We start from the raw sequence: 14,979 nt of genomic DNA, 5'->3' as shown, positions 1-14,979 counted from the left end.
TGCCCGCCCACTGCTGCTCTGCTTGCTGTGACAGGCAGCTGATATGTCGCACACTCACAGACTGGCCTACAAGGACCCTAGAGGCGGGCTCCCCACTCCCTGACCCCTAGAAGAGACTTGTGAGCTGGGCTGGTAGGGAAGGAGAGCAAGCAGCGACCCTGGCTCAGCCACCATGCTGCTGGCTTCCCAGCCTGCTCTCACTTCATCCACGCAGTCACCCTGGGAACCGAGCACACTTATTGCCAGTGCACAGAGGGAGAGCCAAGGCTCAAAGAGACGCAGTCCTTTCCCGTAGGTCACGCCACAAGTGAGCGGAGACTAGGCCTGTCCGACTCCAAGGTGGTGCCACGTGGAGGCACAGAACAGAGGAACCCACAGTCCCTGCTCTCGAGTGAGCTCATCATGGAGCCAAGGAGACACACACGGTCATTGGGGTGTGAGTAGAAGGAGGTGAGGATGCACTGGGATGTTGGAACCAGGCTGTGGAGGAGCCTGAATGCCAGGCTAAAGTATCCAGATATCGATTAGTAAGATTAGTTTTAAACTGATACTTTTAAACCGATACTTTAATTAATAACTACTGAGGGTCTCTAAGCTGGGGAAGAGACCCACAAGGCCTGGCTGACAGAGTTTACCTTGCAGCAGTGATGGGGGACACCACCAGCAGCCATGGCCCGTCCCCCACACTCTGCCCCTGTGGTCACAGGAGGCACCTCTTAGGGGGTGAAACTGCTGTGTCCCTGAGTTGTCCTCATGAGCCTGGCCCAGGCCCAGGTCCAGGCTGACAGTCACCCCCCTTCCCAGGGCAGGTGACTGGCTCACAGCAGTGGGGATAGGACAGATTGAGCCCAACCCTTCAGTCTTATGCCCCTGGACCCGCCGCTGGAGGTCACTTATTCGCCAGAGTGGATCCAAAGCTCTCAGGACGGATGAACCAAGATAGGTGAGTCCTGGGGGTGGGGAAGGAGGCTTGGGTCCTGGCCCCCATCCTACCTGATCTGCCACACCAGCTGCAGTGCCATTACTGAGCAGAGAGAAGGTTTCCAATTCCTGCCAGAGATTGGAGAGAGGAAGGAAGAAATGAAGATTCTGGAAAGACGGTCCAGGTCTCATGAGCCAGAGTAGCAGAGGGGCCCCGACACAGGCAGCTAGGGTCTGTGGGGCCCTCCAAGGCTCCCTGCCCCAGGCCTGCCAGGATCACCTGCTCTGTTTCTGGGTCAGATGTGGGGGTTCTCTTCCTGCAACTGTGACCCAGGCAGAGGACTTCCACACACACACTCCTACTGTGTGCCAGGCACTGTGCAAGCTGCCATCTCAAACATCCTCTCATTTTGATCCTCCCATGGACCCTCTGGGGTGGCATAATTATCCTCATATTCCACATGTGGAAACCAAAGTGGAGAGAGAAGAACTAACTTGCTCAAGGTCACGGCAGAGACTTTAGAGCCATACCCTTTCTTACATGTGGCTTCCTGGCACACAGTAGGTGCCAAATAAATATATGTTGATCTGAATAAGCCAAACAGATACCAACATCTCAAATATGTGCCAAACAGGGGTAATTTGAAAACATAAGGCTGAAGGACACCAGTGTCAACTCAGGCCATCTCCAGGATGTTGCAGTCGGCAGGGGAGGGAGCAGGATTTAACAGCTGGTGTCTAAGGTAAACTGGAAGCTTTGGCTGTTCTTTCCTTTTCCAAAAGGTTCTGGAAGTCGTTCCAGGGCTTTCAGCCAACAGGGAGGAAGATCACCTGTCATCACTGCCCTCTGTCCTGGCCTGGCCCTGGCCAACCTCACCCACTTCTCCCGAAGGCACCTGGTTCCTCCCGCCCCTTCAGATCTCCCCATCTCCACCCCAGCCCACCCTGCAGTGCCCAGAGCCCACCTACTTGGGGCCTCTTATATGCCTTCCGAACTCGCAGCCCAAGCTTCTGAGCCAGCTCCTGACCAAGCTGAGTTACACTTTCATCCTGGGAAGGCAAGACACGGGGTGGAGCCGGTTAGTCCGCCCTGGCGCACAAAGCTGTGCTCCCGACATCTCGTGCAGCCTTGCAAGGGGGCTGCTGTCCCCAGGAAGCAGGGCCCAGGAGGGAACACCGGCTGCCCAAGTCACACAGTTAGTGCAAGGTGGAGGTGGGGCCAGGTACCCATGCTTCTATTTTTCCTCTCCCCCTCCTCTTGTGGGGAGAGGAAAGGAGTAATTTTCGTTTTTATTTTAACATTATCTGTGTATTCCCATAATTCAGCAAGTAAGAGAGTCATGTAGAGGATAAACGTTACAGAGACAGAAAGTGCTCCCTGGATCGCGCCCACCCTCACCCAAGGCTCCTCCCCAGAGAGAACACGCCTTGTAGGTCTGATGTGTTTCCCCACAGAGCTTTTCTAGAAATTTACATACACGTATAGGGACCTGTTTAAAGGATGCTTAGTTTTGCTTTGTGGGATTTTCTTTGTTTTTTTACCTGAGTGGAGTCATATTATACTCACTGTTCTACAGTTTGCTTCTTTCACCAAACAATGTCTTGGAACTCTTTGCAAGTGAGGGCCTGTGGACCATGCGCGTGCCCAAAGGAGCAAGGATGTGTGAAGTTTAGAACATGCCTGGCTCCAGTTAGTGCTCAGTAACAGCACCCAGCATTCCTCCCTCCCTCCGAGCTTGTATTACTGTACATGTGCTAGGGGCCAGGCACGAGCTAGGGACCAGGGACATCACAGTCACAGGGCAGACGGGGGCCAGGCCTCAGGAGGCTCTAGTCCGGTGGGGGAGACCAATCAGTAAACAAAGAAATAGTGACTGTGGTCTGGGCCCCAAAGGGGCAACAGGGATGCTGTGACATCCTGCACATTTGTCCACCTCCCCACCTCAGTGATGAGCTCCAGCAGCCTGGGCCAGAGTCTGAGTCATCTATGGTCTCAGTATCCCATATGGAGCAGGGCTCGGTCAGTATTTGCCCACAAAGACTGGAAAATGGGGAATTCCCCAACTCGGTCAGAAGTCTTTGTTTGCTGCTTTCCTCCAGAGAGTTACCACCCTCGCTGGGCCTGGCTTCCTCCCCCGTGCTGCGGGTGTAAGCTGCCCTGCCTCCCGTGAGTGGGTAGCCATGAGGCTCAGATGTGGACCTGCTATGAATGCTGGAAAACACCGTATGGATCGGAGACTACTGTCACAAGAAAGGCTCTCAATTGTGAACTAAACTGAATTGGACAATAATAATAAACAAAAAGTATAACAACAGTGAATGTTTCCTGAACACTTACTGTGTCTGGCCATTGTGCCGACTGCCTCGTCTGATTTTCTGTCAGTCTCAGCACAGCCCTATGAGGCATGGCATGTTATCCCCCCCACTTTACAGGGGTGCAAACCAAGGCTCAGAGAGGCTAAGCCGTATGTGCAAAGTCACACAGCTAGTAGGTGGCAAACCCAAGTGGAACCCGAACCCAGGCCAGCTCTCCGATGACAACAGCCTTGACCACTGTCCACACAGCCTTCCCTCTGCTCTGCCCAGCCAAATCCTTCTTGCTTCTTCCAGCCCCACTCAAGCCCTGCCTCCTCCAGGGAGCCCTTTAGGCTCTTGATCACTTCTGAGCCCTCTCTGCCCTGCCTGAGCAGAATCTACTCTTCTCTGAGCCCTCTCACACCTGCTATTTCAGGGATGAAGTTAGGAGGGGAACTTTATAGACATGGGGCTGGTGTGCAGAGAGGAGAAGTGCTTTGTCCAAGGTCATGTGGGGTCAGTGGTAGAGCCAGGCCTAGACCCCAGGGCTGTTTCCATTTGTCTCCTAGTGCACTGTGGGTCCCTGAAAGGCACAGATCTGGCACCAAATACTTGTTAAGCAGATGAATAAATGCGGAGGGGGCATGTGCCCAGCCATGCGTGGGCTGGGACAAGCAAGGCTCTCCCTGGGTCATTTCCCATTGTCTCTTCCCCACCTAGTGACACCTTGACCATCAAGACCAGCACACTTGGCACCCCTTTTAGTCCTCACTCCAGCCACACTCTCAGAGTGCCGACTCCAGAATCAGACTGCCTGGGTTCGAATGTTAGGTGTGCCACCCCCTGGCTGTGCTCTTGGGTAAGTTCCCTTCCCTCTGTCCCTCCAGCTCCTCATCTGTAAAACAGGGATAATCATAGGATCGACCTCAAAGGGCTGTTCCAAGGGTTAAGTGAGTTAATACACATGACGTACTTTCAGCAAGGCCTGGCACACACTCCGAGCTCAGTGCTGACATCAGCAGGTGCCACTCCATCTCACAGAGGAGCACACTGAGACTCAGAAAGACGTGGTACTTTGGCCCAATGAGGGCCAGCTCAGAGGGCTTGGAGCCTGGACTCAGAGGCTGGCCCCTCGCGCAGACGCAGAGCCGCACTCACATGGGGCAGGGCGAGGGAGCACCGGCTGCTGCACTCGTAGGCCTCCTTGTGGCGTCCCAGCTCGTTGAGGGCACGTGCCTTGCGGAACAGCGCTCGGATGTTCTCGCCATCCAGGCCCAGTGCCTTCTCACTGTCCTCCAGTGCCTTCTCATACAGGCCCTGCCAGGGAGGAGCAGGTGGCTAGTCGGTCAAATCCTGTTACCCTCCCTCCCCCAGGCCTCCTGCCCCCACCTCCCTTCCCTGCAGGGATGGAGGATGCTGGAGGACCGGGGTCAGGGAGGGAGCTAGCAAGCTCCAGGAAAGAGCTCTGGGGTTGAGACTCTGGTCAAGGGCATCCATGTGTCCAGCTGAAGGGGCTGCTAACAGACACCGGCAGCCACTGGAGGGGAGGGGCCTTCAAATTCTACAGTGATGAGCCCACTCACTCAGACACGTCTACTTCCATATCTGCCTTTGGTTCAGAATATCATGGACTCAGAGCATACAGGCACCTCTGAGAAGAAGTGAGACCATGAAGGCAGCTCAGGGTACAGAGCAGTGTGAACAGCCATCTGGTAGACTTGTTTATCCAGAACAGTCCACTCTGGATTGCAGAGGTCTTACTGGAGCCTCTGCAGAGTCCACAGCAGGGCCTCCCACAGGATCTGGTGAATGACTGAGTCAGTGAGCAAGCAGGACAGGGAAGAGGAGGAGGCTGAAGCGTTAAGGAAGAGAAAAGGAGGAGGTTGGAAGTCTGCAGGAAGAAGCAGGCAGCTGAGGATGTGATGGGAGGAGAGGAGCCCAGGAGAGGGCAGAGGTTTGCAGAAAGAGGCGGTTGATGACGAAGGTAGCGGTTCTCAGCCCTGACTGTCCACAGACTCCTGCCAACGCCTCGCCACACCCAGATTCTGACTTATTCTTCTGGGGTAAGGCTTAGGCACCAGTATCACTAAAAAATTTTTTTATTACATATTATTGCTTTGAAAACTCTCCAGGTGAGTCTGTTGTGCAGCTGGGGTTGAGAGCCATGGGAGTGGATGGTGAGATTCAGACAGGAGGAGGTGGAGGAGCCGGCCCTGCAGAGGCTCACAGGGCATGGGCCTGGCTTGGCTGGGCATCTGGGGGAAGCGGTGATCGGGGGGGGGCGGCGGAGAAGAGGAAGGGAGGACACCAGGCTCACCATGGTGAAGTAGCAGGCGGCCCTGTTGACATGCAGCTTGCACAGCAGCTCCTGGGGCAGAGCCACCTGGTCAGAGGCAGCGTAGTCAGCCACATTCAGCCCCTCCATGTATTGCACCAGGGCCTGCTTGTAGTCCTTCTCCCGGAATAGGTCATTGCCTTCAGCGAACAGGTTCTGCACCAGCTTGAGCAGAAAGGCCTGCCAGGGGGCAGGAGGCAGAGGGGGCTTAGGGGGCCTTCTCCATCCAGCCCCAGTCCTGGCACCCAGCCCCTACATCCCCTTCTCTGGACACCCCTCTCCTTCGCCTCCCTCCAGCCCAGCAGCTGACACTCACCTCATATTCTTCTTGCTTCAGGGGTAGTGTCGACCTAGCAGGAAAAGGAGAGGGATACAAGGTCTGGGTGAGCCCAGGGGTCCCAGCCTCAGGGAGGCCCTAGGAGCCAGAGCCACAGGCCAGAGATCACACCAGGAGTGGGCTCCTCCAGCTCAGACTTCAGACGTCGCCTTGTGGATTGGGGTGAGGGGACAGGAGCGTTTTCCCCCTAAATCGACACCATGCTGGCCTTCCATTTCTGATGGAAGGGGTGGAGGAAGGCCTTGCATTTGCCCCAGGGCCTGGCAGCTAGGCCTCCCCAGGTGCAGATGCTGAGAAAGAGCAGACCAGCTTCAGCCCCAGCCAGCTGTCCTGTGCCTAAGAAACCAGTCCCCTGGGAATAACCACACACCACCAAACCAAACCCGCAACTGCAGGCCCACAGGCAGCACCAAAGTCCACCTGGGGTCCCCTTGGTTTGGGAGTCTCTGCCATTCTCCTGACCCCTCCTGTAAAACACACATGACCCCAGGCAATAGCAGGTACACTCAGAGCCTGTCAACCCCTCATGCCACACTCAAGAAATTAGGTGGGGTCCTGGGCACCCTCTCCTCTCCAGGGACCAAAAAACCGCCAGCTCAGTATGGAAGAAAGTGTCAGCCCAGGAGAACTGAGGCTGAATGGCTGAGCTGGAAAGGAAGGTGGGGTTCATCTCCTGGTCCCTCATGTCAGAAAGGGGAAAAGAGACAGAGAAGGGCAGTGACTTGCCCAGGGTCACACAGCAGGTCAGCGTCAGAGCCAGGGCCAGAGTGCAGGGCTGGGGATTTTTCTGTTGTGCAGAGCCTCCGCCAACACCTGGGCAAGAAGGAGCAGCCCAAGCGAGTAAGTGAGAAGAGATGAGACGTTGGAGATGCCCTGGGTGTGGGGAGGAGGGGTCCCTGACTGTGACAGCAGGGCTCGCCATCCCACCCTCTCACTTGCCTCTCCACTGTCAGAGACCAGGGCCCATCCCTCCCTCCCCCAACTGCCCCAGCCCAGGCCCCATCGCTATCCTCCAGCCTCTCCCTTTCCAGCATCAGCTTCATCTTCAACAGGTCACACTCTGTCCTAAGGGTCACCTCATCCTGGTGTTTAAGGCCCTTCACAAGCCAGCGCCAACCCACCTGTCTGAATCACTTCCTGGCTCCTAAAATGCTCTGTGCCCAGAGGTGTCTAGTAACTGTTTGCTAAGCACATGAGGTACGTATGTGAGGAAACAGCAGTTCTGCAAGGAGCAGGTCCTACTGCGCTGCCCTGCACAGCAGCCCCTTAGGAGGCCAACAGACGGAGGGTGCTGGAGGTTCCCAGGAGGCTGTCCTATCGCTAAACTTCAGAACTCCTCTTTGGAAAGGGAAAGGGGGGACACAGAGCAGACATTTACCCCAGGCAATGCCCTGGCCTGCTTAACCCTCACAACAGAGTGGCATTATCTCCATCTCACAGCTATGGAGACCACCCAGGAAGTGGCAGAATCAGAACGGGAATCAGGTCTGCAGGGCTCAGAGGTCCAGCTCCACAGAAATCAGGGACTTAATTTTTTTTTTTTAAAGATTGGCACCTGAGCTAACATCTGTTACCAGTCTTTTTTGTTTTTTCCTTCTTCTTCTCCTCCCCAAAGCCCCCCAGTACATAGTTGTATATTCTAGTTGTAGGTCCTTCTGGCTCTGCTTGTGGGACGCCGCCTCACCGTGGCCTGATGACCAGTGCTAGGTCCGCGCCCAGGATCTGAACTGGGGAAACCCTGGGCCGCCGAAGCAAGAGTACACAAACTTAACCACTCGGCCAGAGGGCCGGCCCTCAGTGACTTAATTTAAAGGCAGAAATCTTATGAAAGACAGTATTCTCCAGGTTCACCTTGTTCACCAGACTGCCTCTGAATAAAATTTGAGTACTTCCCCAAATCAAACCCGTCCCCCAAATGGAAGAAGACTGGCCCCCAGCCAAGAGTGTGGGGTGGGCCACAGCTCTGATGGCCAGGCCCGAGCCGGGAAAAGGATCGCATTCCAAGTTGAGGAAGGAGAGAGTGTGCTGTGACCGTATAACCTTGAGCTCCATGAGAGCAATGCGATACCGTGTGTCTGTGTGAAAAAGGACCCAGTTTGTGGCAACAATGTGGTAAGATGGCAGGTCGTGTTTTATAGGTCTATGTGAGACCAAAACTGGAGAGCATATGAGGGTACGTAGATGCAAATCCCAGTTTTGTGGGGAATCCTATTTAAGAAAAAGAGCACAAAATTAGAAACACAGAATTGCTAGGGAGCCTTCCAGGGCTTCGGAAGAGACTGTGCAAGAGAGGGGCCCCAAAGCTTGCAGTTCATTAGCGTCATAATAAATATGCCTCTGAGGAGCTATTTAAGAGAGATAAAAAAGTCAGTAAAAATATTTTGTGTGCAAAGAAAAAAATGAAAAAACAAACATGCATGTGGGTATGGGGGGCAGGGCACATAATGGAAAGAAAAGTGGGTTCTGGAGTCAGCCAGATCTGGGTTACAATCCCGTCACTTAACAGCTGTGACCTTAAACAAGTTTCTTAACCTCTCTGAACCTCAGTTTTCTCATCTGCAAAATGCAGATAAGACCACCCACTTTAGTGGGCTGTTGTGAAGATTAAAAAGATGACAAGTGGGCCGGCCCAGTGGTGCAGCAGTTAAGTGCACACATTCTGCTTCTTGGCGGCCCAGGGTTCACTGGTTCGGATCCCAGGTGCGGACATGGCACCGCTTGGCACGCCATGCTGTGGTAGGCGTCCCACATATAAAGTAGAGGAAGATGGGAACGGATGTTAGCTCAGGGCCAGTATTCCTTAGCAAAAAGAGGAGGACTGGCAGTAGTTAGCTCAGGGCTAATCTTCCTCAAAAAAAAAAAAAAAAAAAAAAGGTGACAAGTGTGAAAGGCCCAGTACAGAGCCTGAAAGCTGTGCTCAATAAGCAAGGACTACTGATTTATTATAAGATGTGCACAGGCAAGCAGAGAATTAACAGGGAGTGTAAGAGCATCTGTGGCAGGTGAGGGTTATGGTACACTGGGCAAAATGGAAGGGTAACCAAGGTGAGGGGGTGTGTACGCACATGGCATTCATAGCTCGCATGTGGGGTTCAGAGATCCACCCCCTTGGCCCCTGCCATGGTGGAGCCCTTCCTACCTCCTCGCTCCCCAACACACATGGGAGCCTGAACAGCAAAGGCTCAGTGAGCAAGAAAAGGGAGAGCTGCAAAGAGCCCGTGCGCGCTTCGGCATTGCCTTCGGAGGACTCAGCCCAGCCCAGACGGCCCCACCACACACTCACTGAATGAACTGCAGCCCCTTCTCGATGTCCGCCTTCCGTCTCTGCCTCTCCATCAGTCTCTGGGGGAGAGAATACAGTTCATCAGTCAGTCAGCAGGGGCCAGTCGCTCTCCACTCCCCCCACCCCCCACTCCATCATGTGCTCTCGCTCCCACGCTCATCGTATTTCATAGGTGCAGAAGGGAGTCACTGAGGACAGTGACCTGTCTCAGGGTCTACAAGACCGTTGGAACCATGCCAGGTGCTCTGCCCTCCATGCCCATGTCCCACTGGACTCCGAGTTTGTACAGTGCCCTTGATGGGCAAGGGGTTGCATGGAGGCCCCCTGCCCTTTCCCACACAAGGCTTGGGTTGCAATACTGCATGGACACCCTCAAGTTCAAGCAAAAATCCTTGTTTTACCATCAAACTCAGTCAGGGAGAAGAGATACAGAAAATGCAAAATGATGCCAATGATGATGGCTACAATGCAGCACCAGGCACCCGCCGGCCCAGGCACTTTGTATAAGGATCTTACTGAGTCCTACTGACAGTGCCATGAGGCAGGTGTCATTTTGTCCCCGTTTTACCCAGGAGGAAACTGAAGCTCAGAGAGCCCAGTCACAAGCTGGCCTGCAGCTGAGGTAGGATTTGAACCCAGGCCTTGGCCTTTCACGCCCCGCAGCTGCCCCTCCTCGCAGTTGCCCCTCCCTATGTGCACCATCTCACTGGAGCTCCACCACAGGGAGGTGGAGGGAATTCCTCATATGACGGATGAGGAAGACGGAGGCTCAGCCAGGCTAAGGACTGGCCTGAAGGTGCACAGCAACTGAATGGCAATGAAAACGTGCAGGGTACCTGCTCAAGAGACGAAGGGAGTGAAAACTGACTGTGGAGTGCTTAAGGAGAAGGGAGGCTCAGGCAGCATCATTAAGGGTCTGGCAGCTCCTGGGTAAGACCCCCAGGGCCAGGAGCTCACAGCCAGATCCAAGCAGCCCACCTGGCTTCCCCTCCAGGCCACCATGGATGGACTGCAAGGCGAGCTGCAGGTCAGCTTGTCCCACCCAGTTGCAGCCCAGGGCCTTCCCCTGGGTCAGAACTGAGCCTGGGGCTCCCAACGCCCAGCTGGCAGCCAGCAGCTTCTGTCCCGGCCACTCAAGAGCCCCTTTTAGTCTCTGCCCCAAAGTGGGGCCCTCATTCCCTCCCTATCAATGATTACTGTGAGAAGGCTGTGGGCAAGGCCTGGAAGGTGGGACTGCCTCAGTCCGGGGCTGTGGGACTGGCCCTCCCACCTTGTACTTGGCTCCTACACAGCTTCGCAGAGGGCTGGGACACGGACAAAGGGAGTGGATCCTCGCTGCCTCGCTGGCACCTAGATGTAAAAAGGTGTAAAAAACACCCAACTACTTTGGGGAGGGAGCAAGTATACAAAATTCATACCTTCTAAAAATTCTTTACTTTCTTATTCTTTACTTCCATCTGTGCTCAAGCACCTTATCCTCACAACAACCCTGTAAGGTAAGTGGGGCAGGGTCACTGACCCTATTTTACAGATCAGGAAAGTGAGGCACGAAGACGTGAAGTCTCTTTCCCAAGGTCACCAACCTGTGAGTGGGCAAGCAAAGTTGGAGCCATGTCCTTTGTCACACTCTGAGCTGTGAGATGCCTTGTGGCCGGGGCAGGCTACTTTGCTCCTCTGTGTCTCCCTTTCCTCATCGGTGTAGCATGTCGGCTGACAAGCCCCCTAGCAAGGTGGTTGTGGGGCTCCAAGGAGATAAGCGCATGGGAGCAAGGAGCTCAGTTCACCGGAACCTCCCCCCTCCCACTTGTTCTTCTGGGGGGATGGGGGCAAGCGAAGCCACACCAAGTCTTCAGGCTCCCAGAACAGTGCTCTTGACACCAGACCCTCACCTCGGGCAGGGCCACAGTCATTGACAAGTGTCCACAACATGCTTGCCCTGCCAGGGGTCAGGGCTCTGCACTCAGACAGACCTGGGTGTGAATGCCAGCATTTGCTGTGTGACTTTGCGCCTTCGTCTCCTCATGGGGAAAACAGGGCTGATGGCAGCTCCTACCACACTGACTGTCGTAAGGGTTCAGGAGACGACATGTGCAGAGCAACAGTCCAACAACCCAGGAATATGCGTCATCCCTCTTGCAAAAACCTTTGCAAGAGTTTCCTGGGGTGGACATGACAGCTATGACCCCTTCTCCTGCAGTGAGGCAGGCAGTGATGGCCCAGGGCTATCCCCGCCTTGCCAAGCAGGCCTCTTCATTGGTCTCTCTCTGTCCTCAGTTTCCCTGTCTGTGAAACAGCTCTCATCATCCTCACGCCCACCCTACTCCAGCCTCCAGCCAGAATAGGCTGCTGGGAGTTCCTGCCTCCTGGCCTTTGCCCTTTGGTTCCCTCCACCTGTGCAGCCACGCTCCTCTCCATCCTGCGAATGAAACGCTATCCCTCCTTCAAAGCCGAGCCCCTCCACCGAGTCGCTCCACCATACACTCAGTCATCCTGTCGCCTGAGAGCCACAGTTGGGTCGGACCCCATCCTTGCCCTGGAATAGAAGTTTGTCTTGTGGGAGACGAGGGTGTGCCAATCCCCAGTGCAGTATGGCCCAGCGCTGGCAGGGAGCTGTGGGAGGGGAGAAGGCCCCCACAGGCCTGGACGATTAGCACCACAGGGCACGGCCACGGTCATGGCCACCAAGCCCTGCCAATTCGACCTGGGTCACAATCCAGTCCCTGTCCCTCCCACTGCCTGGCGTGTTTCCTGCCCTCAGACAGTGGACCAGCCTCCTCACTGGCCCCCACCTCCTTGAGGACATCAAGGGGGTCTTTCAAACCCACAAATTGGACCCTGTCCTCCCCTGCCTAGAGCCTGACGACTCTCTTTACCTTCGGCTGATCACAGTCTCCCCACACCAGCTCACGCCACGCGGGAGCACGGCCCTGGTGCCCTCTCGGAGCTCTGCTCAGGCTGTGGTTCTCTCAAAACCGTAGCGGTCAGAGGGCAACGTGTCAGTCAGCGCTCTCGGCCCTGACGTCTGAGCAGACGTAACGGAAGCGAACACTGCCATAACCATCCCAAGCGGTCACGCCCAAAAAATCTGAATCACTGCCGAGGAATAAAGATTCTCTCTCCAGGCCGGACGAAGGTTCCTCAGCTGGCCCTGTGGGAACCCGCCTCTCTGAGCACCCAACACCCAAAGCAGTAGGGCGGCGGTGCGTATGGCCTCTGGAGACGGTTTGGAGCCCTGAGCAGGTCACTCTGCCTCCCTGAGGCCCAGTTTCCTGCTCTGTACAACGGAGATTACAAATAGCGCCCTCGGACAGGCTTAATACACAGGAGGCACTCGCTGCAGGACCGGGCACACAGCAGGCACTTAACAAATGGTGTCTATTAAATCAGAATTCCCATGCTGGGCATTCAATTCGACATGTGCCATAAGCCCATTACATGCAGATGAGAAGGCCATGGTGCCCACCCCCACCCAGGCCTCACACCTAGTTAGAGACACGAAAAGATATCCCAGAGGCTCCATCCCAAACCAGACTTCTGTGGTAAACACAGGTGGGGGAGGCACAAAGAGAGTGGAAGCTCCTCAAAGGGGCGACACTTGAAATGAGCCTTGAAGGTTGAGTAGGAGTTGGCTCCCAGGTGTCAGCAAGGGGGAGGCCTTCTGGCAGGCTGCATGTGATGGTTTATGTAATCACTGTCATCTCCCACAGTTTATCTGATCCCGACTGATGACCCTGGGGGCTGGGCCGTGCTGGGACCCGCATTTGAGGGATGGGGACAGTAAGGATCCAAGAGGTCACAAGGCCTGCAGCCAGCAAGTGGGGGCCACAGCTGGAACTACTGACCAGGTCAGTAAAGACACTGCCGCTCTCCCCCGCGAAAGGCACAGTCGAGGCAGAACCACTCGGCAACCTTTACAGTCACCTGAGCTGTGCGTGGGCTCCACGAATGCCCGGGCCCCAGAGAGGGGAGATGTCTCTGTGGGGTGATTTGGGGGAAGTCTTCTCTACAAAAATATTGTTTCTTCCAATTTCCAATTCCAATTTCCAATATGGTCTACATATCGACCACTCTAGAGTCATTCCACTGAGTGTAAAGGCTGCAGGCCACAGTTGGCAAATAGATTTCATCTCACATAACAACGTTTCCAGGCTGGCTGGGGCTGCCCCGAGAGGCTGGGCACCAGCGGGGCTTTAAAGAAAGAGTGCCCCCATATGCGAGGTCGGCCATGAACAAGAGATGCCCAGTGGAGGCACAGATGCCTTGGGCCTTCACACCCATCCACCCCAACCCCTGTGATAATAAACTATTGCTAAAACTCATAGTAATATGAAGCGACACCAAGTCAGAGGCCCAGGTCTTACTGGGGACCAGGATGCAGCCCCCTCCTTTAGCAAGATTTTCTGACTCTCTCAACCACGCTGGTGAGTCAGTCTCTTGTGCCAAGGGCAAAGACAGACATGGACAAAGAGGGTTTAATTCAGCTCAGCTAACATTTATGACCTTCCTACTTGGTGCCAGGCACAATGCTGGGCATGGGGGCGCAGGGAGATGCAGAATAGGTCACTCAGGCCCAGCCCTGCCCCCCAAGAACTCCTGGTCCAAAGGGAGAGAAAGATGGTGGGCTGACAGGAGCCAGCAGCTGTGGTGCAGGCTAACTGTGGGTGCAAGGGGCCTGGGAACCAAGAAGACGGAGAGGGGATCCATCGGGGTGGCCAGAGAAGGCTCTGCAGGAGGTGGTCCCTGGCCTGGGTGTGAAGGAGAAGGACAAGTTTCTCGGGTAGACTGGCAAAGGAGGGACATTCCCGACAGGACGCCAGCCCAGAAGCAATGTGCACGGAGCCTGGCCTGTACCCCTTAATTTCCTGTGGCACCCCACAATCTGCACAGCCATGACGGTGAGAAACCCTCCTCCAGGGCTGCAAATGGGTCGGCCAGTAGGCCTGGCCTACAACTAGGAAAAAGCCAGAGGGTCATGGGGACACAGGGGAAGGAAACCGACATTTCCTGGGCACCTGCCATGCACCAGGTACCATGCTCACCTCCCCCGAGTGAGGGGTCTTCTACTGGCAACTCCAGCGGTCCCTCCTGAGGACGGGAGTGGTACCGACCACTCCAAGAGCTGCGTGGTCTGGCTCTACACCTGGCTTTGCCCCACCATGCTTGTCACAGAAAGCAAACTACTGAGCACCTGCTAAGTGCCAGCCCGCGACGGAGGGACACACTGCCTGGAAGACACAACCACAGAAGCCACCAGGACAGTAACCCTGGGTGAGCTGGAGGAAGAGGGGGAACCACGTTCACACCCTCAACTCACTCATTCTTTAAACATGACTGGGCACTTCCATTATGCCAAGTCCTGCTCTGGGTGCAGGGGACTCAGCCACAACTGAAACAAAATCCCTGCCCTCGAAGGGCCCATGGTCTAGTGGCGAAACTAGACTGCAGGGACACAGTTACAATACCATGAAATAGGAGTTTCAATACAGCCAGCCACCCACCCCATCCATCCACCCACCCGTCCGTGCAACGAGCACTTAAGGAATACCTTAATGTTCTAGGCTTGTTGGGGATCTAGCAATTAACAAAGGTGACCAAGTCTCTCCTCTTTTAGAGCATATGTTCTAGTGGAAGAGGACATAAATAAATACATAATGTAATACAGGAAGGATACACACAATGAAGGAAAAACTAAGGAGATAAAGTGACAGGGAGCTAGATTTTTTTCTTTTAAAGATTGGCACCTGAGCTAACAACTGTTGCCAACCTTCCTTTTTTTTTTTTTCCTGCTTTTTTCTCCCCAAATCCCCC

The 14,979-nt window shown here is 54.9% G+C and overlaps 1 protein-coding gene and 1 long non-coding RNA gene across 5 annotated transcripts in view; one reads left to right on the top strand and one right to left on the bottom strand.

Annotated features, from left to right (window-relative positions):
• ZC3H7B (zinc finger CCCH-type containing 7B) overlaps nt 1-14,979 on the bottom strand; it is a 53,656-nt gene that overhangs the window by 22,474 nt on the left and 16,203 nt on the right. For all 4 annotated transcript variants that reach the window (XM_008528059.2, XM_008528060.2, XM_070599538.1 and 1 more), the window contains exons 2-7: nt 9,172-9,230; nt 5,868-5,901; nt 5,534-5,731; nt 4,375-4,533; nt 1,891-1,971; nt 994-1,050 (exon numbers count right to left, since the gene is read on the bottom strand). In XM_008528059.2, the coding sequence (XP_008526281.1) occupies nt 994-1,050; nt 1,891-1,971; nt 4,375-4,533; nt 5,534-5,731; nt 5,868-5,901; nt 9,172-9,224 (582 nt within the window). In that variant the 5' untranslated portion in view covers nt 9,225-9,230. The remainder of the gene's footprint in view (nt 1-993; nt 1,051-1,890; nt 1,972-4,374; nt 4,534-5,533; nt 5,732-5,867; nt 5,902-9,171; nt 9,231-14,979) is intronic.
• LOC139080241 (uncharacterized) lies at nt 878-3,236 on the top strand. The gene is made up of 3 exons (XR_011534569.1): nt 878-943; nt 1,557-1,664; nt 3,022-3,236. It is a non-coding gene; the product is annotated as an uncharacterized lncRNA (long non-coding RNA).

Source organism: Equus przewalskii, chromosome 29 (genome assembly GCF_037783145.1).
Source record: "Equus przewalskii isolate Varuska chromosome 29, EquPr2, whole genome shotgun sequence".
Classification (NCBI taxonomy): Eukaryota; Metazoa; Chordata; class Mammalia; order Perissodactyla; family Equidae; genus Equus; species Equus przewalskii.
This window is presented reverse-complemented; position numbering and strand designations above follow the sequence as displayed.